A 24,780-nucleotide genomic window follows, 5' to 3' on the forward strand; every position below is an offset into this window, starting at 1 on the left:
AAGACCGGTCTCAGCCTAGCTAAGCCTTTCAGCCATGTGCAGCTGGGGTCCAGTGGAACATTGAGCAGGGAGCCCACATCTGGGCATATCCTTTGCCATGTAGGGCATTACATCAAACACTCAAAGGAGGATGGGAAGAATACTTGCCAATAGTTTCATCACTGCAATCACCGAGATAGCATTCCAGACCATTTTTGTGCCCTCCATTTCACTTCAGATTAGACCTAGCCATATGCAAATCAGCCTTGCTCTTGCTCAGATAGGAACATTCCAGCCGGAATGTCCAAAGCAGGTCTTCTCTTGAATCAGAGTGCAAGAAACCCAAGACCGGATTCAGCCTGTTTGGGTCACAGTCAGGTACAGCTTGGCTCAAGTGCCACTGCGAATATGGGACCCACGTCTCATCATATTCTTGACCACTTAAAGGGTTACATCAAAACACATAAAAGGTGATGGTCAGAATGCTTGCAAATAGAGTAACAATGAGCAATCTCTTGCGACAGCTTTCCAGTCCATCAGCTTTTCTTTTTTTTTTTGTGCTTACCATGCCATCTCAGATTAAATCCTACCATATGCAAATGAGTGTTGGTTGTGTTCTTTCAGGAGGAGTCCACCCCAAACTGCCAAGCCAGGTACTGTCTGAAAAGGAACTCAAGCAACGCAAGACTCTACCAATCTTCTTTGCTTTCCCACACACCAAGAACGAGGAGAGGTTTCATCTTATGTTTTTACATAGATTGTACCAAGGATCACCAAGTGGATATTCAGCTGTTTGTGGGTTTGTCTGAAGCAAAGAACAGGACATCTACGTGGAAGAAGACTTTGTCAAAGTGGCTGGTCCTCTGCATTAAGGTCTGGTACACAATGGCCAAGAAACATCCCCTTGAAGGTCTGAGAGCTCATTCTACCTGGGTCAAGGGTGCTACCGATGTGTGTCACGAGGGGTGCCTATTCTTGACAGTTGCCAGGCTGCACCGTGGGCGTTGGTACATCAGTTCACAAAGCACTTGACAGCCAGGTTAGTCAGGAAAGAACACTTCGCCCACTCTGCTCTGCAAGACATTTTGGTCTGAGTCTACTCTACAGGCCCTCTACCTTGCAGGAGTATTGATTTGGTATCTATTCAAAGGTGAGGAGTCTGTGGTTAGAATACCCATCAGCAGAATAAGTTACTTACCTTTGATAATGCTCTTTCTGGTGGATACTTTAACTACAGATTCTTCACTGACCACCCACCTACCCATTCTGTGGGGAGGACTCCTTTTAAGACCTGAAAAAATCCCAAGTTAATTATCAGCACATTGTATCCAGCAATTGTTCTTGATCCGCTCCTATGTCTATGGAAAATGAAAAGACAAGAAACTTACATCAGTCCTTAGGGCTAGCAGCTACATGCGGCTCCACTCCATCACTTCCAGGGTGGTATGGAGCAAACAGGGAGCCGCACCACACGACCTAGTGGCTCATGGGAGCACGTTCAGGAATATCTATGGATGCAGTCTGGCGCCTTGGGAATTTTCGTAGTTGAGAAATCTACAGTTAGAAAATGAGTATCCGTTCGAAGGAGCATTACAGGAGGTAAGAAGCCTTTTCTTTTGGCATCACGGAAAGCAGTATTACTTCTAATGCTTGTCGAAAATTGATTCTTATGTAAAATTGGGGAATGTTTCGTGCATTTATGTTGGTGTCATTGTAATCCATCATTGCTTTTATTTTTCTTTGCAGACCAACACATGATGACCTGCCATATACTCAGTTTCTCCCTCCTCCTCAGGAAGATTTATCAGATTGTTCAGCTCTTTGTCTTCCAAAAGAAGCAGCGGAAACAGTCTGGAGAAGGAAAGACATTTCTGCCATAGATTCTGATTCTCTGGCTGCCTCGGGCACAAGCAGCCCTTGCAGAACAAAGAGCAGTTTCACCAGGAACTCTGTTTCACAGCTATCAACACAAACACCGGAGAAGGGTCTAGAGCCCAAATCTGCAATCCCTCAGCAGGAGATCTCCACACAGAGCAGTACCACAATGTGTTTGCCGACAGACCGGGTCAGGACTGCTAACAACAAGGCCTTGTTCACTGCAAAGAACTTGTTACCCTTTGGCTCTTCCTGCTGCCCTTTACCTCAACAGTCTCCAGATGGCCACATAGTTGCAAAGAAAGATCCATGTTCGACCGTATCACGTGTCATTACCAGTAGCAAATTAGCTCCAGGTAATGTGGAACTTTGTAGCATGCAAATACTGTCGGACAAGTGTCGCCCTAATCCTCTACAGAGCCCTCCGATTTCACATCTGACATCAGGGTGGGTCCGAGGCAGCTTTCCAAATTTGACCTCAGGTTTATCTGTTTGGAAGCATACTACTTCAAAATCTCAGGGCAAACTTTCTGATATTCACCTCAGGGATATTCCTGCTACTGCCTTCACCAACCTTGAGTCATCTAGCCTTGACAGGAAAGTTGGCCAAAGCAGAAGTAAAGAGATTGAGTGGAGCGGTAATCATGGAGCATCAGTTGATACAACCATTGAGGAAGTTATTTTGAAACACTGCTATGGAATCCTTCCTGAAATATCCTCTTCTCCAGAGGAGGAGCATTCTCCTATCCAACTGAAGCCACTATTAGATGATGGCTATAACGAGGGTTCAGATGTGAGTTTCAGTATTGAAGCACCAATAAAATCACAAGTTAATGATGGCAGGATTGGTATAAAAGATCTAGATTTTCTCAGAGAGGCCCATGTGTCTCTTGAGGATGAGAACTACAGATCCCACCTTAGTTCTGTTCTTAATGCATATCCAGCAGAAGAAGCTGTAGACATGAAACCGTATAAATATACACACAGTGACGAATCTGTTCTTCCAGCCCTGCCACATGTGCCTCCTTCTTTTGTTGGTAAAACTTGGTCACAGGTAATGTATGAGGATGATCTAAAAATTGAAGCTCTAGTCCGAGACTTTAGAGAGGGTCGCTTCCATTGCCACTTTGACAGTGATTCTGTGACTGGTAGCCGGGAAAAGAACAATTGTAGAATCAAGAAGCCAAGATTGGAAGGAAGTGTGCCTGCGACAAGTAGTTTCCCGGACACTGCATCAGCTAAAGCACTGCCAACATTCAGTGATGATATGAGTGAGGCTCCTGGGTCTTTGAATCCTTCTGTTACCTCAGATACACTATGCAAGCCGTCAACAGTTAAAAAAACAGCTAAAAGGACCTGGCGTCTTGCATCAAGATGCCAAACTGTCAAAGTCAGCCATGGAACCCAAACCAGTTTGGTGAATTACCCTGTGGTCAAACGAAAAGTCGTACGTCAGGACTCTGTGATGTCAGACAAGCAAACAGTTTTCGATTGGCAGGCTACGGAAAAGACTCCAGACATGAAAACTAGGCTCTGTGCCCTCAAACTTCCTGAGTCATACACCAAAATTTTGAGTCCTGTGCAGCCCAAAAATATGGTCTATGTCCTTTGTCATCCAGAGGTAAACCCTTGCAGGGGAAAACCAGCTGTTATTACTCGATCATCAAGAAGCCACTATTCTGCTGATAGTAAGAACTCTGTAACTTACAAATACAAACAGTGCCCTCTAAAGTACTATGACCCTCTCACCAATCGGATCCTAAGAATGCAGCCCAGCAGTTCATTAAGAGGAAGAACTAAGAGAGACCCTTGTGTCCGGCAGCTCTTCAGAAGTCTCAGCCTTGATGTTAATATGGCAAAACTGGATGATTTGAGGACAGGAGGTATTTCATCCAAAAAGTCTTTAGACATTTCCTCTCTAATGGTTTGCTGTGAAGGAAATGATGTGATTCCAAGTGCTAAAGCAAATGGGTTATCTAATTCTACAGAGGCATCAGAAAATACGTTAACCTCTGAATATATGAAACCTTGCAGAAATCCTGTTATTTCCCCATTGAATGCAAGATCGACTCCATTGGAGGGCAATCTTCAGTTATTAACATTGGAAAGCAGAACTGCAAAAGCCCCAGAAACGTCTTTCAAGTGCCATCTGCTGCAGAAAGAAAACCCCATGGAAGAACAGAGTGGGAAAAAAGAAGCTAATAAAGAAACATGCATGTCCAAAATTTCTTCAGGATCCCCCTCTTTCAGAAATTACATGGGTAAGATTTCCCCCAGATTGAAAACGCAGTTGAAGAAAAGGGCAAAAACGAAACTGTCTTCTTTCACACCAAGCTCCTCAGTTCGGACTATACAACATAGACGAGCTAAGCGTAAATCTATTGAAAGAAGGCCTAATCAAGCAGAGACAATGGCGAATACATCACAGAGAGCAGAGAGTCTCATAAAAATGACTTTAAGATCTTCTGTCAACTCTACCTTGGAAAGCAGGGCTGTTGCCTCAAAGTCTGCGCATCAGAACTCAGCAATGGTTTCTTCCAAGGTACAACAGCTAGCGCTGAGGACTAGCAGACGAACTACTAGAAAACTGACATTAGCCCACTGACCCCCCTGAAAGGAGGTGACAGAAACTGTTGCCTGAAAACCATGAAATGTAGTTGGATTTACTGAGATTTAAAACAGGGGAAGTTAGCTTGTTGAGTCAGTGGAGTCTTGTGCACGATGCAGGACCACAGACACGCTTTAATTTGCACAAAAACAATCCTAATATACTATATTTTACAGAAATTTTATATTGGTTAGAATTGAACGTATTGGGCCAAATGTTTTATATTTTTTAATCCAAACACCCAAGGACTGAATTTTCTTGACTTTGATACACTTTGTTCACCAGCACAGCAAAAGTTGTGCTTAATACATCGTGGTGCTAACTTTATCTACCTATTCGTAAATGGCAGCTTATTTTAGGCACACATGTACTGCACTTTGTTAACCCCCCTTTTCAAACTCTTTCAGTCTCCTTTATATGAAACACTAATTCAAGGGCAATCCAGTCGTTCTAAAATACAGTAGCTTTAGTTATGAGTTTAATATTGGTTGAGACGTGTTGCTGGGCTAACAGTTGTCTTACCTGGCTATATATCATTGTTTACAGTACCACGTAGTGATTTCAGAGTCTGGTATCCGACACTGAATTTCATCTTTTGCCTGTGTCATATTGATATCAGGAGTGTTGGGCTCATGGGTAAGGACAGAATCTGTGTCAAGCAGAGAATTCCCACCCAATATTGGCCACAAAAAATGGGTTCCCCAACAATAAGTCAAGAAAGGTATAGGAGTGCTTTATGTAATTCGATTTGGAGTTTATTTGGTGTTAGCTAATAAACCCATTTGGGTACTAAAGTTGGACAGAAAACACGTTTAAATAATTCACGCACATTGCATTCATTTGGTACTGCAGATAATTATTCTGAAGAAGGAAGTCATCTGCATTGTTTATCTGTGGCACTATATATCAGGTAGGGATTTGTCAGTGACCGTTGTACATCAAGTACTCCTTTGTCTAGCTTTTACCTATTCAAGCCAATAGTGAACACTGCCTCCGTTTGCCAGAAAGTGTATGCATAGGCTCCATAGAGGCAGTTTAACTCTACCTACCCCTCTTTTACCATCTCAGCATGCTTTATCATTCACTTGACTTATCTTGCCAATGGAACAACTTTGTTTGATTTTGGACTTTGTCAATGTCTACTTTTGTTTTATCTTTGATTAATTTCACCTTGTGCATACGTTTTTCCGTTTTTTATTTTAGAGAGTTTTTTTTCTTCCTAAGCTTTTTTTTTAATAGTGAGCTGACGTATGCCAAATTTGCTTGGCCTCTGGGGTCGCTTGATACGTGAGATGTGGCTCCAAACACTAACCTTAATAGAGTCTTGCATGTTTGTTTTAAGAAGCCTCTACCAAAGAGGCTCTGGGTTGTTCTGCACAGGTTTAGCTGAAATTTACCAAAAGAACTGCTTGCAAATGTATGTCTACTTTCTAAAGATGTTGTTCACTTCATTGACAAGTGGCAGACAGGATCCATTTTAAGATAGATGTTGTACTCATATGTATATATATCGTTATGTATTTTCACTGAAATGGTGCATACTGTATACAAAACCTTACTGAAGGCAATGCAGGGGGGATGCCAGACTAGATTGAACAGTCTGTTCTCATTCTCCAGCATAGGGGCCCTGTTATTGCTTCCAACCACTATGTGGTTGAAGACTTGCACCAAATGTAACCAGAGTTTGACCAGGTTTGAGCTATAACCACTTCAGGGGATAATGTATTGATTATTGCAAAGGTTAATACGCTCCAAAAAAAACCCTGGTCGTATGTAGGGTTGCTCTCATAGTTAACTGGATTACAGCAAAAACATTTACGGTGTTATCCAGGGGAGTGGTCAGCCTCCGCACATATTTTTATCAAAAACTTTTCTCTTGTTCTTCTCACAAAATTCCCAAGAACCTTAGAGGGGGAGGGCCCACTATGAGCCTAATACTCATCTGCATCTGATCCCCCCAGGGCCTAGTATAACCAAATAACTAAATCTACTATCCATTCAGTTTGAGATAATGACTGGCACTACCATGATCATTGTCTGGTAGTGTCTCGTTTCTACAGTGTCTTGTCCTACATCTACAGGCCGCCTGGACCCCGATCCCAATTCTGCGAAGACATCGCCGACCTCATCACCCCTCAGTTGCTCACCTCCTCCGACTACATCCTACTGGGCGAACTCAACTTCCACCTTGATACCCACAATGACCACCAACGCCACAAACCTCACAGCACTCTGCCTCAAACAACTCATCAAAGTGCCTACCTGCAGAGACAGACACATTCTGGACCCCGTTTTCTCAGCAGGGAACAACATCACCGTCTCTCACACCTCTGAACACCATTGGACCGACCACAAGTGCATCCACTTTACCTTCTCAAAGAATACTGCAGGCCACTATGCCCCCACCCCCTTGGCGGACAATGGGGCACAGTTACAGAAGCACAATTCACCAACGCTCTCAACCACTCCCTCTGGCCGGAAGCAGCGGACGCAAATGCAGCCACACGCTATCTACACTGCTGGTTATTGGAATGCGCCGACAAATAGCCCCCCTAAGGAAACTAGCAGGAAACCGACATAGCAAACCACCTAAATGGTTTACGGCAGACCTACAGAAATCCAACTGTTCTTGCAGGCAATTGGAACGGAAATGGATGAACAGCAAATCAACTGAAGATCACACAGCCTACAAGAATGCAGTCACCACACCACCAGAACATCAGAGCTGCCAAAAAAGCTGCTGTTCAAGAATGCCTGCACATCAGCGCTCACAGCAGCAAACAGCTCTTCGCCATCGTCAAAGAGTTCACAAACCCTGGGACACACGCCTCACCCATCCCTCCCTCCCAAGACCTCTGCAGCAACCTCGCCACTTTCTTTCACTGAGAATCCCAGACATTTACGAAAGCTGCAGGAACCAAAACCCACCCACACCGCTCACCACCACAGACCCAGCACCTCCCCAGATCCTGAACTCCTGGACCCCCATCATCAAAGAGGATACCCAAAGACTCATGAACTCCATCCACTCTGAGCACCCTCGGATCCGTGCCCTCATCATATCTTCAACCTGGCCAGCGCCAACATAGCACTGGAGCTCTGCCGAACTATCAACCGATCCTTCGAGACCGCCACCTTCTCATCAGACTTGGAAGCACACCGAGATCAACCCACTGCTCAAGAAACCCACTGCTGACCCAATGGGGCTGACAAACTACGGACCCAGCTCTTTGCTCCCTTTCCCAACCAAGGTAACGGAGAAGGCTGTCAACCAGCAACTCACTGAATTCCTCGAAACACACCAAATCCTAAACCCATCCCAATCCGGATTCAGAAGCAACCACAGAACTGAAACTGCACTCCTAGCAGCGACCGATGACACACGCATCATACTAGACCACGGAGGTACGGCCGCACTCATCCTCCTCGATCTCTGCTACGTTTGACTCTGCGTCCCACTCCACCCTCTGCGCCAGACTGCACAACACAGAGTGTCAGAATACCGCAGTTCACGTCAGAACCCAAAGGCCCCTAGGATCTTCACTCAGCCAGACACTTTTCAACATCTACATGGCCCCGTTTGCCAAGATCATCAAACAATAAGGGCTAAACATAGTCTCCTACGCCGACGATACCCAACTGTTCCTCTCCCTGTCCGAGGACTCTGCAAAGGCCAAAAGGAATTTCCACAACGAGATGAGAGTAGTCACCGCCTAGATGGAAGCCAGCTGCCTCAAACTCAACTCTGACAAGACAGAGATCCTCGTAATCGGCTCCACCACTTCCGCAAGGAATGACTCCTGGTGGCCCACTGCACTGGGAAATGCCCCCGCCCCCACGCACGCAATCCGGGCATCATCCTGGACTTCTCTCTAACCATGACCCGCCAAGTCCACGCCGTCTCATCATCATGCTTCCACACCCTCCAACTCCTACGAACAACTTTCAAGTGTATTCCCTCCGACAGGAGGAAGACAGTCACCCACGCACTTATCACTTACAAACTGGACTACGGCAACGCACTATGCAGGCATCACCAAGAATCTCCTATCAAGACTACAAAGAATCCGGAATGCAGCAGCCAGACTCATCCTGGTCATCCCCCTACACAGCCATATCTCCTCCCACCCCAGACATCTACACTGGCTCCTGGTCAACAAGCGCATCACATACAAACTCCTGATCCACAACTACAGGGCACTACACAACATAGTACCGGTATACCTCAACCACTGCCTCACCTTCTATGTACCCAACAGACCTCTCCATTCTTCCCAGCTCACCCTTGCAGCCGTCCCCAAGATCCAGAAAAGCACAGCAGGAGCAAGATCCTTATCCTACCTAGCAGCCCAGACATGGAACATGCTACCTCTCAAGCTCAGGCAGACAGTATCACCGAAGCAGTTCAGGAATGACCTCAAGACCTGGCTCTTCGACTGAGCAGCACGCCCACAAACAGTGCCTTGAGACCCTACAGGTGATTAGCTGTGCTCTACAGATCTCTGATTGATTGACTGATTGATTGTTTCGATATTCCCTCCTATTATTCTCACCTCCTATAGAAGTTAGATTTCTTTTTTCTGAGCGCAAAACTGAAAGCTAGGCGGGCTGCTCCAGTCCTCCTTCCCTAGCACCTGGTGCCGCCTGTGCTGCTCTAACACCCATAGATCAGCCCCAGGCACAGAACCCCTGCCATTGCCGTCAGTGTCTCGCCTGTCCCAGCTCTAAGAGGCAGCCCAGGCTCTTGTAGATCCATCCCAGAGGCCTTTGCCCTGCAAGAGGCCTATCTTAGGGAATTCCAAAACTGACCCTGTTGGCAGTACCAGCGACCACGAGGACGTGCATCCACCACATACTACCAGTCAGTACTGGATAGGCCCTTTAGGTGACATCAATTGATACACTGCTTCCCTGCAGATAATTAGGTCATACATACTTTGATGGCAGAATTTGGTCTGCCACCAGAGCTAGTTTTGGCCGTCCCTCTCCAAGCCATGGAGCAGAAAATCAAGAGGAAGTTATTTTACTAGCTGGCTACGTCCCAGTCCTTGGACACAAATACCATGCTCTCCTATTAGTTCCATCTTTGATTCTGCTAACTCTCCCAAAGGGAAGTTTTGAGCTCATGCATATACAAAAAAACAAGATTTACAAAAACCAGTTAAAATATTTGTATCAGTCCAATAGTGTCTTTGTTCAGGCATGCCAACACCTTCAGGGACAGCTATTTGCTACCCCTATGGAACAAATTCCTTCCATACACATTCTTGCTCCGAAACTAAATTTGCCTGAGAGAAACCTAAGTGTTTACCTGTTAAAGAAGTAGCAGAGTAGAAACTGCTAACGTCCAATGACTGTTAATACCACCATCAGAATATAAACTCTAACCTGCCAACTTGACAGATGATCTAGCTTAGGTTTTTTCATATTTGAAACCAGGTACTGAGGAGTAAGCGATCAGCCTACTATTTCGCTTGAAGAAATGGTCTGTGGGGGTGGGTCCTTCGGCAGTAAAGCTTATCCGTCGTTCTGGCCAAATCAACCAAGCAAATACCGTGAAGACAGCAGCTCTACTTCCTGATGGTGAAGGCTTGTTTCTTACTGTTTCAAGGCCAGCACCTCAGACAGGCATTGACTCTTCCTCAGTTCCACTCATTAGTCTAAGAACGTAATACAGGGAAATAAACACCTTTCTCTGGTTGAATGGCTGTGTTTGATAGATTCCTGAGGTACCCCTGTCTACCCTAATACTACTACTCAAGTCGGGGTCCCAAGAGCTTCTACTTGATGTTGCAGGACTTCTTTTAGATAGATCATTGGTTCTTGCTCTTGTTCTCACCCTTTTGTTGTAAAGATGTGAGGTACAGATCTCTGTCCCATCAAGTATCTTTACGATCTATATACAACCTCCCTTCTCCCATGCAGAAGTTCAGGATGCTGAGAATGGCAGCCTTCAAGATCTGAGCTGAACGTGTTCTGCTGAAACAAACATGACATCTTCCTTTTAAGCTGGAAGATTACCATCAACTGAGGATGCTGCCTTTTCAGACTCAACATGACTCCCTTTGTAGGCCCCCTTGCTCTTTACAAAGATATGTTCCATGACCAACATCGTCATCAGGGCACTGCTCGTTAAACAGCATATTGTGGTCTCTCCCTACCATCAGCACTCTAGGCAATATTGGTTGCTTTGTAAGCTACTCTCAAACCATCCTAATATGCACTTCATTGTGGCAGTTCTAAATTCCAGGCTGGAAAGGGATTTCTACTTGCAGAGACAATATTGTCTGTCAGCCAGATGGTAGACAGTTTCTTAAAGCATGAACCCTAGTTAGCCTGGGGGATCCAGAGGCTTCTAAAACTTTAAGTGTTCTTCATCTGGGGTACCGATCCTTGCTGCTTAGTAATTGGAAGGCGACTCACTATGGGAAACATATGTCACTCCATACCATATAAATGTGTTGAGTTGAATGTAGTCTTTCTAAAACTTACAGCCTTTCTTTCATTAGTGAAATCTAGAAAAGTCAAGCATTAACACAGCCACAGTGCTGTTCTTAGAGAGAAAGCAAGGGGAACTCACTCCCCGTAACACCCACAGTGGAACGATATGCTAGGAGTCAACCTTGGCCTGTTTCCTCAGGTTTCCTCATTGCTGGAATCAAAAGCAGCAGGGCAAGCGGTCTGAACAGGCACCTCCAGTGTACTCATGACTCGAAGCTTCACTATGACATTTTTTAACTTAATTAACATTTATAAGGCCTTAGATGCTCAGATGTAGACATTTTCCGCTCACAAACTGAAATCACTATACAATTGCCACACGGCTGGATTTTTGCGGTTCTTTGATCTGATTGCTGTACTTGAGAGGATCCTATCCTACTTCCGAGAAGGGACCTACGCTACACGAGGCAGACAGACTTCAGCATTCCTAGCTACCAACACTTAACTTGATTGCATGGTTCTGAGGAGCTATCTTTTGCCCACCATAGCTTCTTCACCATTAACCTGGATAGTGGTGTTAGCCCCATGAAGTCATTCACCTTACCTCAATAGGAAAACAAATGGCCAAGTTTTTTCATTTTTGGCTCATTAGAGTATGCCCTGATGTATTGAGCAACTGTGACCTCTTGAAACAGGCCTGGGGATTCCTTGCTCATAACTAATGAAGTTGCCACACAACATCTGCCTGGCCTGATACAATCACCTCCTTAAATCAGACATGCCACAGCCTTCTAGGACCTCATTCTTCTAACTCTGGCTCTTTGTGCTTCAGAACAAGCTCTGTATTTCATCAGAACAGGGTGATCGTAAGGGCTCAGCTTGCCCTTGTTCCCAAGTTCCTGATGAAATCCCATTCGAATGAGGAGATTGTTATCTTCAGATTCTTTCTGTGACCGTAGGTCTCCTCAGCTGATGAGACATTACACAACTTATATGCACAGAATGGCTTGTACTTTTACCATGACAGAACAACAATTCTACATTCTACTGAGAAACATTTTGGGAACTTTGGAGCAATGATACAACTGAGTGGCTGGTAGGGCCAGCCTTACTCAGTGTGTTCCCTTCTGCATCAACTGTTGATATGTTCTGTGTTTGGGCTAAGCCATAAGCATACGCTGGTCAGGAAATAGGCTTGTGATGCTAAATGGGCTACATCACATGCATTTTGCTGACATTTCGCTATTGAGGCTTCTTCCTGAAGTGATACTAAGATTGGCCAAGAAGTTCTTAGCAGCTAGAATTCCAGAGGCTAAGTTGTCTGGTGCCACCTTCTTCCTTTCCTTTCTTTTTCTCAGTGCTTTGAAATCAGTGTATACCTTGAGAATTGGAAGGAACAAGTTTGTAGGAGTAGAATAAAGTTACAATTATTGTGTCATTTTAACTCATAGACTGTAGGTTATTCTCCTTTGTTAGCACACAGTCTTGTTGACGCCTCAGTGATCTCTGCTTCAGCTTGTGCATATAAACTCCAGGAAAGGGTTATGTCTGCGTTTGTGGTAGTGCCCATAAATTTGTGAAGTTATTTTGAAAGGATTTTCTTATCCCACCACTGGCAGCAGGTTACCAGAGTGCTGACAATAGGAACATCTGTCAATGTAATGGTAACTATCCTTTAGCCCAACCAAGTCCCCTTCCCCTGTGTTTGGTGGTGAGATTCTCAAGTGCTTCTCATCCCATCCTTTTCCATGTGCATCTGATCAGTTTGAAGATTGCAGTGTGCCCATTGAAACCGTGTAAACAAATCAGTTACTTACACTTACCTTTGGCAAACTACTGGATGACGGTAACAGTGTGTATTGATAAGCTCTGTAGCTCTTTCTTCCAATCTGATTCACAGTGTTCCTTTCCTCACTTTTTTCTACTCCAGTTGAATTGTCGCAGCAGATACTGGTGACAATCTTATGATTTTCATTGTGAAAGAATTGTGTATTTATTCTCCCAAGCACTCTCACCTCAATGTTAGGCCATGCAAATGTTGGGTGTCTGGTTGCGACTGCCTACTTAGTATGACTACTCTGGGCCATCAAAAAGGCAAAACCCCATATTTTAATGGGTGCTTTGTGACTTGAACACATCTCCCACAAGCTGCTCCAGCTCCTTTGGCTCCCTGTCTGCAAACATAAAGCATTGAATGCGCTTTGTCCTTTGTCATAGTAAAACAACTGAATTGGCCAGGCTTCACTCTTTATTGATGAAACTTGCTTTCAACTGAGATTGGCAATGGACAGAGGTTGTGAAACATTAAGAGACAGATTTTCCACCACTTCTCATTGCATGCTCATGTTTCCTTCCAATAATCAAACCATTTTTCCTTATTTGTCAGTGCTCTGAACTTATGTAAAGGCAACACAAAAAACCTAGAATGTGTAAATTAATAATATGACGTCGTAATGACCACAACTCACATACTTTAAGTTTACACTTCTAATCATGTAAGCTCCTCAAGTATGCCTCAAGCAAATAGGTGTTAGGTCCTGCTCAACCTTAAGGAGAAATTATCTTAACTGAGGTCTGTGGAATCTAACTCTAATATAATTTTAATATGTCACCGTGTTGATGAAGGAAAAGGGAGACTGAGCGTAGACAAAGCACACCAACACAAAAGAAATGACACAACTAGAATGTGACAGTATAATCAACTCCAAACCACCCTCTTCCTTGCAGAATGCTCTATTACTGGGTATAGCTCTATGGAGGACAATATTACAGTAAGAAGGACGTCAAAGGCCTTTATGTTCAGCACTTATACTTTCCACATTGGCATTGATTGGCTAGTCATCAAATTGCCTGGTTGGAACAATCAAGTGTTTGGGTGTATGAGTTGAATTGATGTGCCATCCTCATACCATTGGTGTGGTGTAAATCGATGGCGGCTTTAGGGGTCTCATGCAATAGAGGTGGGTTCTTCAACTCTTATTTCCAGTTTCTCCAAGTATAACTCTGTGAGTGGTTGTCCGGAGGGACTTGTGCATTCTGGTACCAATTTCCCTAAATTCTCTGCCATATGATAAGCAGCATGAACTTTCCTTCCATCTGTGAGCATCATGTTTTATGTGTCTTTCTCTCCTGAAAACTTTTCTACAAGTGGCAGTGACTACATTCATAATTCTGGATAACAGAGCACATCCTCCCAACAAGAAATCTTCAGACTTCTGACAGGGTTCAAGTGTCTGGTAAAAAAGGGGTGCCCAAGTCTCTTATTTTAATCTCCAGCCCCAGAGCAACTGTCCAGTTTGATGGGTAGCTATGTGATAATAGCGTGTGTTACAGTTTTTAGTGTTAAAAGTTAAGAGTTGGCACTGTTTATTTCATTTAATGATGCTGAATGTATGTACTTTTTTAAGGTGAAATTGAGTTTGACCGGAAGTATTGCGAATCTGTGATCCAATGCACAAACATCGCAGAAGTTAGTGCTTAACTCACTGAGCTGTCAAACCAGCTAAGTAACATCCCATATGTTTAATCTCACATGGCCAGAGCTTCAAACCTATTTATATACTGCTTTGCTTTGTTTGCTGGCATAGAAGAATATATTGACTCCTATTAGGAAATAAAGAGTCATATTCTGGCTTCCAGGGAGGGACTTTTACACCCCAGACTTTAAACACCAAATTAAGATTCTTAGAGAACTTTTTATATACATTTTTAGTTGTAGTTTTGTCTCGCATTTTATTTTTTTATGCATTCACAAAAGTGATTTGAGACCATTTTATTTAAAGATAGTTATGTATACGAGTTATGTCAGACACAACTAGTGACGCAGTGTAAGAATGTGTGTGTTGTTTCTTTTGTCCCCGATTGGTTGGATATTGTCATAGCTTAGCAGGGTATGAGTAATGGGCAGCAATTACTTTACAGGATGAGAGTATATTTTCTCAGAGGATTGTCAATCAATTTTGTTTTAGATCATTGTTAGCTTTGTGTTGTGAAAGGGAACAAAGGAAAAGATAGCAGATTTAATTTCTCTTCAGAGAACAGCATACCATTTGACCCATAACTGTTGTAACTGTGATGTGGTGACTCTTGCACCATGGAACGTGTTATTTCCACTCCTCTACTTGCAAGGATGTGCTTGCATGCGTATATCTCTTTAACTTTGGTTGGCTAGTGGTATTTACACTGGCTGACTGGATTCCTGGTTTGAGTGTGATGTATGGCTCTGTCATGTAAGTGGCATGTTTGCACCTCAGTGCACTTTATGCAGTGTGCACAGCATAGTGAACCTAACACTGACTTCTGCTGCAGCAAAGGGACGAGGTACTCTGACATTATTGAAGAGGATTGGCTAGCTCGGAAGCAACAAGAAAGCAGCCTCAGTAAGGACCGTGTTTTTTTTGGAAGAAGACCAAGAAAACAAAGAAGATACCAAAACAGTGAGAATAAAATATCCCCTTTGAGTACGTAAGAAGGATGGCATAATCATTCCTTATGGTGAAAACACCAGAGTCCTGGATTTTAATTTTAAAAAACCTGCTAGCAAAATGGGAAAACAAAAAAAATGCTAACATACATGTAATTGGTATATAACTTCTTTAAACACTCTATTGTCCAAATGCAGAAGTGACAGAATCATCTCCATGGTGGAAGCCGAGTCCCTGCATGTATGGTTCAGACTTTCTTGCAGAATATGAGGGAGTTATTGTTTTTGTTAATTGACATGTTTTATAGCACACATTCTGCAAATAAGTTGACATTGTAGCACTTTCAACAGTATGAGTGACGCTCCAATGCACTCAGAGCCCTATCCTGAGAAAAATGGGAAACAGAAGGTCTCCCAGTTTGCCTGGTTCTGTCCCGAGTGAATGGCTGAGAGATTCTTATTCCAAAGCCGAGTCTGGAATCACACCCTCATAACAGAACTGGATGTTTAGTGGGAAGGGGATTTGTCTGAGGCCTTGACATACCCGGTAGCCCTACCAGGTTATATCAAGAGGCCAGATTAAGCCAAATCAGTATTGTTTGTTGTACTCTTGAAACAAGGGAAGTTGAAGAACTGCACATTGTCAGCAGCAAAGCAATTTTTGGTAATGGATCCAATGGCCTTAAGATAATTAGCAGTGCTATCGGAGCAACAGGCGATTGGTGGTTAAGTGGTGTAGCAACTGAACTAATACTGAAAATGGACGGATATAAGGATTATCCAAAAAGGGCAAACATTTACCGATGAGAGCCGATCAAACCGATTAAACACCTCCTGACACAAAGTATAAAAGCAGAAACAGGTTAAACTGAAGAAGCTGAATGGATAATCGGAGTAGCAGAGCATGCAGTTGCTATTGGGTGTAGGAGTTTTTTTTTTTCTTCTGATCACCTCAGTTTGGGCCTGACCAACATGGCACTACAATTTTCACATCCAACCCTAAGCACGATACTTGCCCTTTATAAAAGTTTAATATCTGGTTTCTAGAAGATGTCCTAATTCTCTTTTCCCCTTGGATTCATTGAATGAAGAGCCTCTTTCATGAGGGGTGTGTTGTGTTTGATAATTTAATCTGTGTCCATATGTTTTTAAGCTAATTAGGATAGATCCCATCCAGATTTCTTTATAGATGTATTATGTTTTGTTAGTATCCTCTACTGCTGAAACCTGGAAGATCAGTCAGTCGACAGTGTTATTCTCTATACTTGTTGATTGGCAGAAGTAAACATACACATTTATACCTTTAAAAGGTACTTGGCAAACATCAGAGATCTTCATAAAAATTTGAAAACAATCTTTTTTCCGTGTCATGAAGATACCATTTGATGTACCTATGTACTTTCTCACAGAAGAAGAGCCATATCAACCATGTGATATGAATATTGTTTAAGGCATTTTTAGCATTTCCTTTTGTACTTATAACTTCATCTGATAAGGCAATTTTTGCTGGAACCCAGAAAATATCTGCCAAGAAATAATGTACTGAGTGTCTTATGGCCTTTGTATTTTCATATTTTCCATATACAAAGGATACTGTGTACCTCATCATTTTAATATTTCAGCATATGACACTAACCAGGGAGTTGTTCATTTAGTTTTCTCTCCAAGGCAACATTCCACTTGAACTGAAGAAGACCTTTGCTATCTGGATGCAAAGAGAGATGAGAGTGTTCATTGAACACACAAGTGTGTTCCAGCAAGACCATCAGCTAAAGCTGAAAAGCTCTGGGATGATAAGGTGTCATCCTTGCTACCATTGTCTGTATCGTAGCTTTTACTACAACAAGGTTTGAGATTACCTCTCACAGGTGATGGAGCTTCCATCACAAAATAAATGCTATAAAGGAGATCTGGCTCATGCAAACTCTAAGCATTTCTGTCTTCATCTGATGCTCACTTAGATTAGACATTATTGACAATGAGGTGTATTGAAGCACAGTTTAAGCTTCTGTTGTGTCCCTAAACCATTCCTTTCTGATGGTTACTCACTTGTGCCAAATAGCAATTGGTAGAGAAAAATAAAGCGTAGACTAGTTACTTAACTGCTATTCTAATACTTCTAACAAAAGACATTCAGCCATTACTACTGTATAGCAGCACTACCCACGTTCTCCGTGGCTACCAGTTTAATAAAATTTTAGCTATATCACAGAAACTACAGCAGAGACCAGGAGGAGAAATGAAAGCAGGAGGGTACTGTGGGAGGTAGGTGCGTGGCTGGTCTCCCGTTACCAACTATTTTCTTCATTTAGTGAAAACTTAGGGTTTTGTTATGAGTTTGACAGGCCAACCAACAGCCCACCAGACCCATGGGGAGGAAACTCTGTCATGAAAAGGCTGGTAGAAAGGGAAGTCGTGATCAGTACGGCGATGCTGAACTTCTCACCCTGTGGCTGACCACAACTTCGACCTGTCGGGATCTGTGCTCCTGGTGGTGGCAGCGGTCTCCAGGCGGTCCGACTGCCAGGGTCAAAATCTGGAGGCTGGACCACCAGGAGTGTGAAGGTCCGACCACCACTGCAAGTTTGGCAGTCTCATGACTGCCAAACTCATTATGAGGCCCTTAGTGATCATTCGAATTGGGAGCAAGAGGCAGCATCTAATAAGTTAAACTCAACATTTGCACCAGTCCAACAACTTTTCCGAATGAAAGTACAGTGTTTTATATAAGTATTTTATTGTATAAATCCCATCCGAGCAATTATAGCATAAAGACAACTGTACTCAGGTTGTCTTCATTTCATGTTTTCTCTTTAGTGCCACAGAGCCTATGTGCACCCCGGTTCCTGTCAAATTATTCCGTCTGCAAATGTTGCAAGTCAAGTTTGTCCATCATCATGTCATTTATAACATAAGTATTTAGTAACAGGCCTAGTGTATTCGCCTAAAATCTGTGTATTAATAAATAATGAGGAAATGGACAAGATAAAGACAAATTTACTAAATCACAGCAAACAATGATGAAAGAACAAAGAGGGGACAGAGGAATGTTCTAATTTACATGTCCTACTATTCATTGAGCTGGTGGCAAGTTGCTTCATGGTTACTCCAAAGGTTTAAGATAAACCATCTTATTGCTTTTACCTCAGAAACCAAGGACATCATCTGCAGCGTCCCCCAATGCTTGTCCCTCACCCCTACACTGTTCAACACCTACATGACCCCCACAGCTCCCTTTGCCAACATCGTAAGAACCCACGGAATGTACATTATATCCTACGCAGACAATGCCCAGCTCATCCTCTCACTATCAAAAGTCCCTTCCACCACGAGGGCTAACTTCCACAGATGCAGAACGGGCATCACCGACTGGATGAAAAACAACTGCCTAAAACTCAACACAGACAAAACTAAAGTGTTGATCTTCAGAAACAACAGCTCCCCTTGGAACGACTCCTGGTAGCCTTCTGAACTAGGACCCACACCCACTCTGACAGACCACGCTCACAACCTTGGTACCAACCTGGACATCAAGCTCACCATGAAAAACCAGACAAACACAGTTCCTGTCTGCTTAATCATTCTTTGCGTGCTCCATAAGATCTTCAAATGACTCCCCATCAACACCAGGTGAACCGTCACTCAAGCCCTAGTCACCAGCTGGCTGCACTATGGCAACTCACTTTACATAGGAATCACCACACACCTCCTGAGAAGACTGCAGAACACAGCGGCCAGACTCATCCTCGAATTCCCCAAACGGACCCACACCACTCCTCACCTCAAGAAGCTCCATTATGTCCCCATTCAGAAGAGACCTCAATTTAAAATGCTGATCTACACCTACAAAGTCCTTCACAATCAAGGACCAGCACACATCAGTCACCGCCAGAGCTTCCACCAACCCTCCAAACACCTACGTTCCGCTTCCCTCTCCTTCTCGCACACCCCCCACATCTGCTGAGGCAATAGTAGAGGACCCTTCCTTCTCCTACTTCACAGGGAAATCCTGGACGACCTCCCCTTTACCTTACAAACATCTTCTCTTCTGAAATTTAGGAAAGGACTCAAGGACTAGCGGTTCGACTGAGCCCTAAAGCAGCAACGTTCTCAGCACCTGGATACGCTCTTGGGTGATTAGCCATGCTTTATAAATCCTGTTTGATTGATTGAGATGGGCAATAGCATTTCCCTGCTACCCACTTATCTACCCAACCTATTAGTTCAGATTCACATTCTCTTAAATTGTGTGTCTTAGTTGGAATCAGGGTGTTAGTCACATTCAATGTCTGACAATATCAAAGTGTATTCCATCAACTCTTCTGGTACAATTGAATGGGCTGGTGTTAAAAGGAATGCGGTGAATCTTTTTCCTTGTGGTTGTCTTTTGACTAGTTAGGGCTGGTAAAACTTAAAACATTGTATTTTCTATTAAACACACAGTGAAAGCATGGAAAGGATGTACATAAAAGTGGGAAATCTCACTGCGTTACAAATCTCCACAAAAACGTGCAGTTAAAATAAATAATAAAGCAATCTAGTGGAAGTTGGGGCTAAAAGTTGACTTTTTGGCAGAACATCTGTGGGATAATAATGTATATATTTTTAATTAAATTATAGGTTGCTGAAAAACGAAATATAGACAACGGTCGGATAGTATCCATTATGGTTATTGGGGAATTCTGGAGCACCCTTCTTTCATAAAGAATTCTTAGGTCTACTTTATTGTCTACATCAGATAAATCCACATCCAAGGATGTTTTGGATACATTTAGAACGTGTGGAGCAGAAGATATAGGGTCCCATATTTCGATACAGGCATAGAGAGGAATATGTAAAGGGCTGACTGGGTTAAAATTGGACCTTACTGTCACATAACCACAGAAGAGAATATTATTCCCACCTAAAGTGGCCAGTGGAGATGTCCGTTTCAGATTACTGCTGGAATTGTAAAAGGGTGGTTGGTATGTTTAAACATTTTCTTTAGTGTTTTGATAAAATTATTTCTTTTGAAATGGGGTTTTGTATCCTATTTGTGGCTATGGAAAAATATTTTAGTACTATATTTTGTGAAATTGAAACCGATTTCTTGTTGAACGTTGATCCGAATAACTCAGTTTTTAACAGTTTCTTTGAAACAGATTGGAAGTGTGGACTGAAAGTGTTATAGTTTCTGGCCATGAACCCCAAACGTTATTCCTCAATGCTTTAGTAGCACTGTTGGGTTAGATGTGAGGAGGCATATTGAAAGTTACCCCATCGGCCTTTGTGCTTATTAAAGATTTTAAAACCTGATTCTGCAGAATTAAGTAGGGTGTTTTCAGTGCCAATATAATATGGTCATGTGTGCATAAATTCAGTCAATTTCTTACGGGACTGATTCTGTCCTCCTTGCAGCTTGTGGGTAAGATTTTTTTTGTAAGGCCAATATGCAATGAGTTGCCGTAATCCAGAAGCTCCATTATCAGGGCTTGGGTCGGCTGTATCCAACAATTTGAGTAGTGCAGTGAAATGAATTTTAATGGAAGTAAAGTGGGACAGCCTTCACAACTGCATGTAATTATTGAATAATGGTGAGATACGAATCAAAGATGATGATGATGTGCAGCGTGGATATAGGAGGAGGACCACAACTTGCAGACCAGTGGAAAAGGAGCGACTCGGAATGACTCCCCTTCCCAATATTAGGAATTCTATTTTGACTCCGTTTAAGCAGTTTTAGTCCCTTTCGTCCAGTGATAGTGCCACATGGAATCTATAACACATTTGTTCAGAATGTTATGCAAATGGTCAGAAACTCAACAGATCGAGTATTTGTGTCAGAGGAAGCTTCTAGATGTTGAAGAGCAGAGGTAAAAGCACGCATCCCTCGGGTATTGCACACTGCATTTTGATGGTATAATCATTCCCTTTCATAGTTGCTGGATTTGATTTTGGAGGAGTGAGCTAATCCATTCTAGGGACACTTCTCCTCATTCCTTACTCTGCTTCAACATGATGTGGTGAACTGTCATGGGCTGCTGGGGAGTACTGACGTAATCAGAACGAGTTAAACTTTAGTGCACAGATGCACCATTCGGTCGCTCTCTTTTAGAATTCCATGCTAAATCAAGTGGTAATAGCCATATTTGATACTGCCATTACCCAGAATGGTAGGTAGAGTGTTATCTCCGGCTTTAACTGTTGATTGGGGCTATCATGACATAACATTCCTGCATGTTTTTACGTAACTATCGCCATTCTTTTGCTAGTGCTCACTGCCACAATATTTCTGTGTTGAAATGTAGTATATTAACACATTTCAGTAATTAGAGCTACACTGCCACATTATATCCGCTAAGTAATAGTGATGTGTGGTATTGCAATCACTGTACATTTCATTCTAGATGAAGACCCATATATAATGCCACTGTGAAGTTAGCTGAAACTCTAGGGCCTGATTATGAGAAGAGCAGTACTGAGACTTCTAAATAAGGCCCATCCCCCAGCTCATTTTATGTGTGGGTGACTCTGTTATAGATGGCAAGCTGCTGGCGCGGGAAAGGCAACACACCAAACATGAAGTCTGACTTCCATCTGCAGGGTGACTGCCTGCCACCATTTCAAGCATGTCACGTCTGTGCAGGTCAACCATGTAAACCTCAAAATGTCCATGACATGTGGAGAGAAATACCTTAAATGTTGTAAATGTATGAACAGGGAATGCTTGAGATGCCAGTTCCATTCTGCCTTCTTGACATGGTAGATTTGTTACCCCGGAAATGTAGTTTCCATGTTCAACCCCCGACTTCCCCTTTTAGAGACACCTCATCGCTTTGTTCATCCCACTTAAAGCCCTGGCCCTAATCATGTTTTTTAACGCTCTCACTGTGACAAAGCTCTCTTCTTGAGCATTTGAATGAATTATTTTGTTTGCTAGTACTTCACTTAAAAATAACTGTAATCTGGTGACCATTTTCCGTTAGCAATAATTGCAATTAAAATGGAATTGTTCCCATTTGTGTCCTAATTTTTATATTTTTGATGGCAGAATTAATTTGGAAATTACTTTTAATAGTTTTGTGTTAACCCAATGATTTAGATCGAAAAAAACGAACACTATAATGCCACAAGTGACAAGACATGGAAGTAAGGACCAAGTGATTTCCTCCCTTCTAAAAGATGTACAAAATGAAGGACCTGGTCGAACAAAGGTGGTGGGAGATCTGGAATGGGCAGAATCGGCATTTCCCGGCAAAACCGTCATGTTTTGGTGTTTGTAGCCATAAACCCTTATGCTGTGCTGCGCCTCTTGTCTGCTGTGCTTAATTGTGTCGCTTCACTGGCCCTGCTCACAAGGAAACACTGGATTTTGAGCAAAGTATTTGTTTTGAACTAGTTCACAAGAATGTCTGGGCGCAGAAAGCACCCCAAAAAGACTTGTTTTCTGTCACGAACCACTTGACACTAAATTTTATGTTGTGCATAAACAAACATCGCAAATATTTTTGTACAAGCGTATTTTGGCAGGTTAATGTACAGTACAACGCCCTTTTTCTTTTGTCACACGGGAGATTTAGTGCACAATACCGAAGAGATGGGACGTTTTTCTAGTATCGCAAACAAACATGTTAGCTACTGCGTTTTGCCACTATTAACGTCTGAGATAACTTTTCTTATACTATTTCTTAAATATTTAAGCCTCTATGAGTAAAGGGTATTGTAATTAAATATTTCATAGTTTTGCAAAGATTACCAAGCAAATGTGTGTCGAATGTATATATGAATATTGAGTGTACAGACATATGAATGGCGGAAATGCATAATTTAATATATTTTTGCTGTGGTTAAATTTTTATTAAAAACTTTTAATTACCTTGCTTCCAAGTTGATAAATGGTTTATATAAATTGGTAAATGCTACATTTTCAATAAAAACATTTTGACAAGGTTTCTTGTGCCAGTTCGCTCTTGGTGTATGACTGGATGTCTATGCTTAGAGACAAGCGAGGAATGAAAAGAAAAATAAATAAATATATATATATCTATATGTTCAATGGCAAGTGTAGCTGCAGATACACATGCTATGCATAGCTTCCGTCATCTAGTGTTCAGAGTATCACAAGTTGTTTTTCTTCGAAGAAGTACTTTTTCGAGTCACGGGAACGAGTGACTCCTCCTCTCAGTCATTGTGTGCATGGGCATCTACTCCTTTGTTACATTGTTTTCTTTCTGCTGTCTGGTTCGGACGTGTTTCCTCTCACTCCGAGATTTTTGATTCGGGAACTTTATATAACTCTATTTGACTGTCGGTATTGTTTAGATCGCGTTTCCATCTATAGCCGAGCCGATAGTACTGTTGAAAACTAAAAAACACCCTTTTGGGCGCGCATGCCCAACTCGGGCCTGTTTAGGCCTACCACGCGAAGCCTGATGGATCGGACTCCATTCCGATTCTGTCCTCGATGCCACGCAAAACTTCCGTATACAGATCAACACGTGGTATGTAATCTCTGTCTCTCTCCCGAACATCGAGAAGAGGACTGTGAAGCCTGTCGATCGTTCCAGTCGAAAAAGACGCTGCATGACCGGAGAGCCAGAAGACTGGAGATGGCATAGTAAAATACAGAGTATGTCGACACTCTGAAGAAGACTCAGAGGAAGATAGCCAGCAGTTTACCGCAGGTCAGCATGTGAGGTGAGTACAACTGCCCCTACGCCCACTACCAAAAGACCATCTAAGGCCTTGGGTCCACCACTGCCAGAGAGCCATGGTTCCTCCCGAAAGAAAATTATCGGCGACCGACCTTTTTTTCGGCGCCAAAAAAGGCCACATCAGTATTGCTGCCGGAGTCGTGCGAATCCACCAAAAGCTCCACATCCGAGCCGAGCAGGCATCCACACTCTTCGGAGTCGAAAGTTAGACGACCAGCTTCGAAGCCAAAACAACAGGCTGTACTTTCGGGACCGAAAAAATTGTTAGCTTCTGAGCCGAAAAAATATTTCTATACAGAGGAACAAGGACTTTCGAGCCGTTTAAAGCAGAGCTCAAAGACATTCGAAGAACAGTCCTCTAAATTACCAAAACATCATAATATATTTCTGAAGATTCTGACATTCAGCCCAACCTTGAAATCATGGACAAAAGACAATCAAGGATTCAGATCTACAAAGAGACTGAGAGGATCTTTGCTGCACCTCCTCCACAAACAAAAAGAAAGTTGGCATTTCAGGAACATTTTGATACTGCTCTTCCACCAGCAAAGATTTTTAAAAGGAAGAAGAATCCATTACCTTTGCAAAATTCCCCACCACATTCGCCACAACTTTCTTTTTCATTACCACCTGTTAGCCCACCACCATTGCCTTCACCAACTCACTCCCACAATTATTCACATGGTGATACAATTGATCCTTGGGATCTGTATGATCCAGATCCCATACCAACAAATGATCCAGACCTCTAGCCTTCAAAA

General features: G+C 42.8%; 1 protein-coding gene across 1 annotated transcript in view; it reads left to right on the forward strand.

Moving 5' to 3' along the window:
• ZDBF2 (zinc finger DBF-type containing 2) overlaps positions 1–23,245 on the forward strand; it is a 127,288-nt gene extending 104,043 nt beyond the window's left edge. Inside the window, exon 7 of the mRNA XM_069225972.1 lies at positions 1,726–23,245. Coding sequence (XP_069082073.1) covers positions 1,726–4,459 — 2,734 coding nt within the window. The 3' untranslated portion in view covers positions 4,460–23,245. The remainder of the gene's footprint in view (positions 1–1,725) is intronic.
• Positions 23,246–24,780: the final 1,535 nt, after the last annotated feature.

Source organism: Pleurodeles waltl, chromosome 3_1, assembly GCF_031143425.1.
Source record: "Pleurodeles waltl isolate 20211129_DDA chromosome 3_1, aPleWal1.hap1.20221129, whole genome shotgun sequence".
Lineage (NCBI taxonomy): Eukaryota > Metazoa > Chordata > Amphibia > Caudata > Salamandridae > Pleurodeles > Pleurodeles waltl.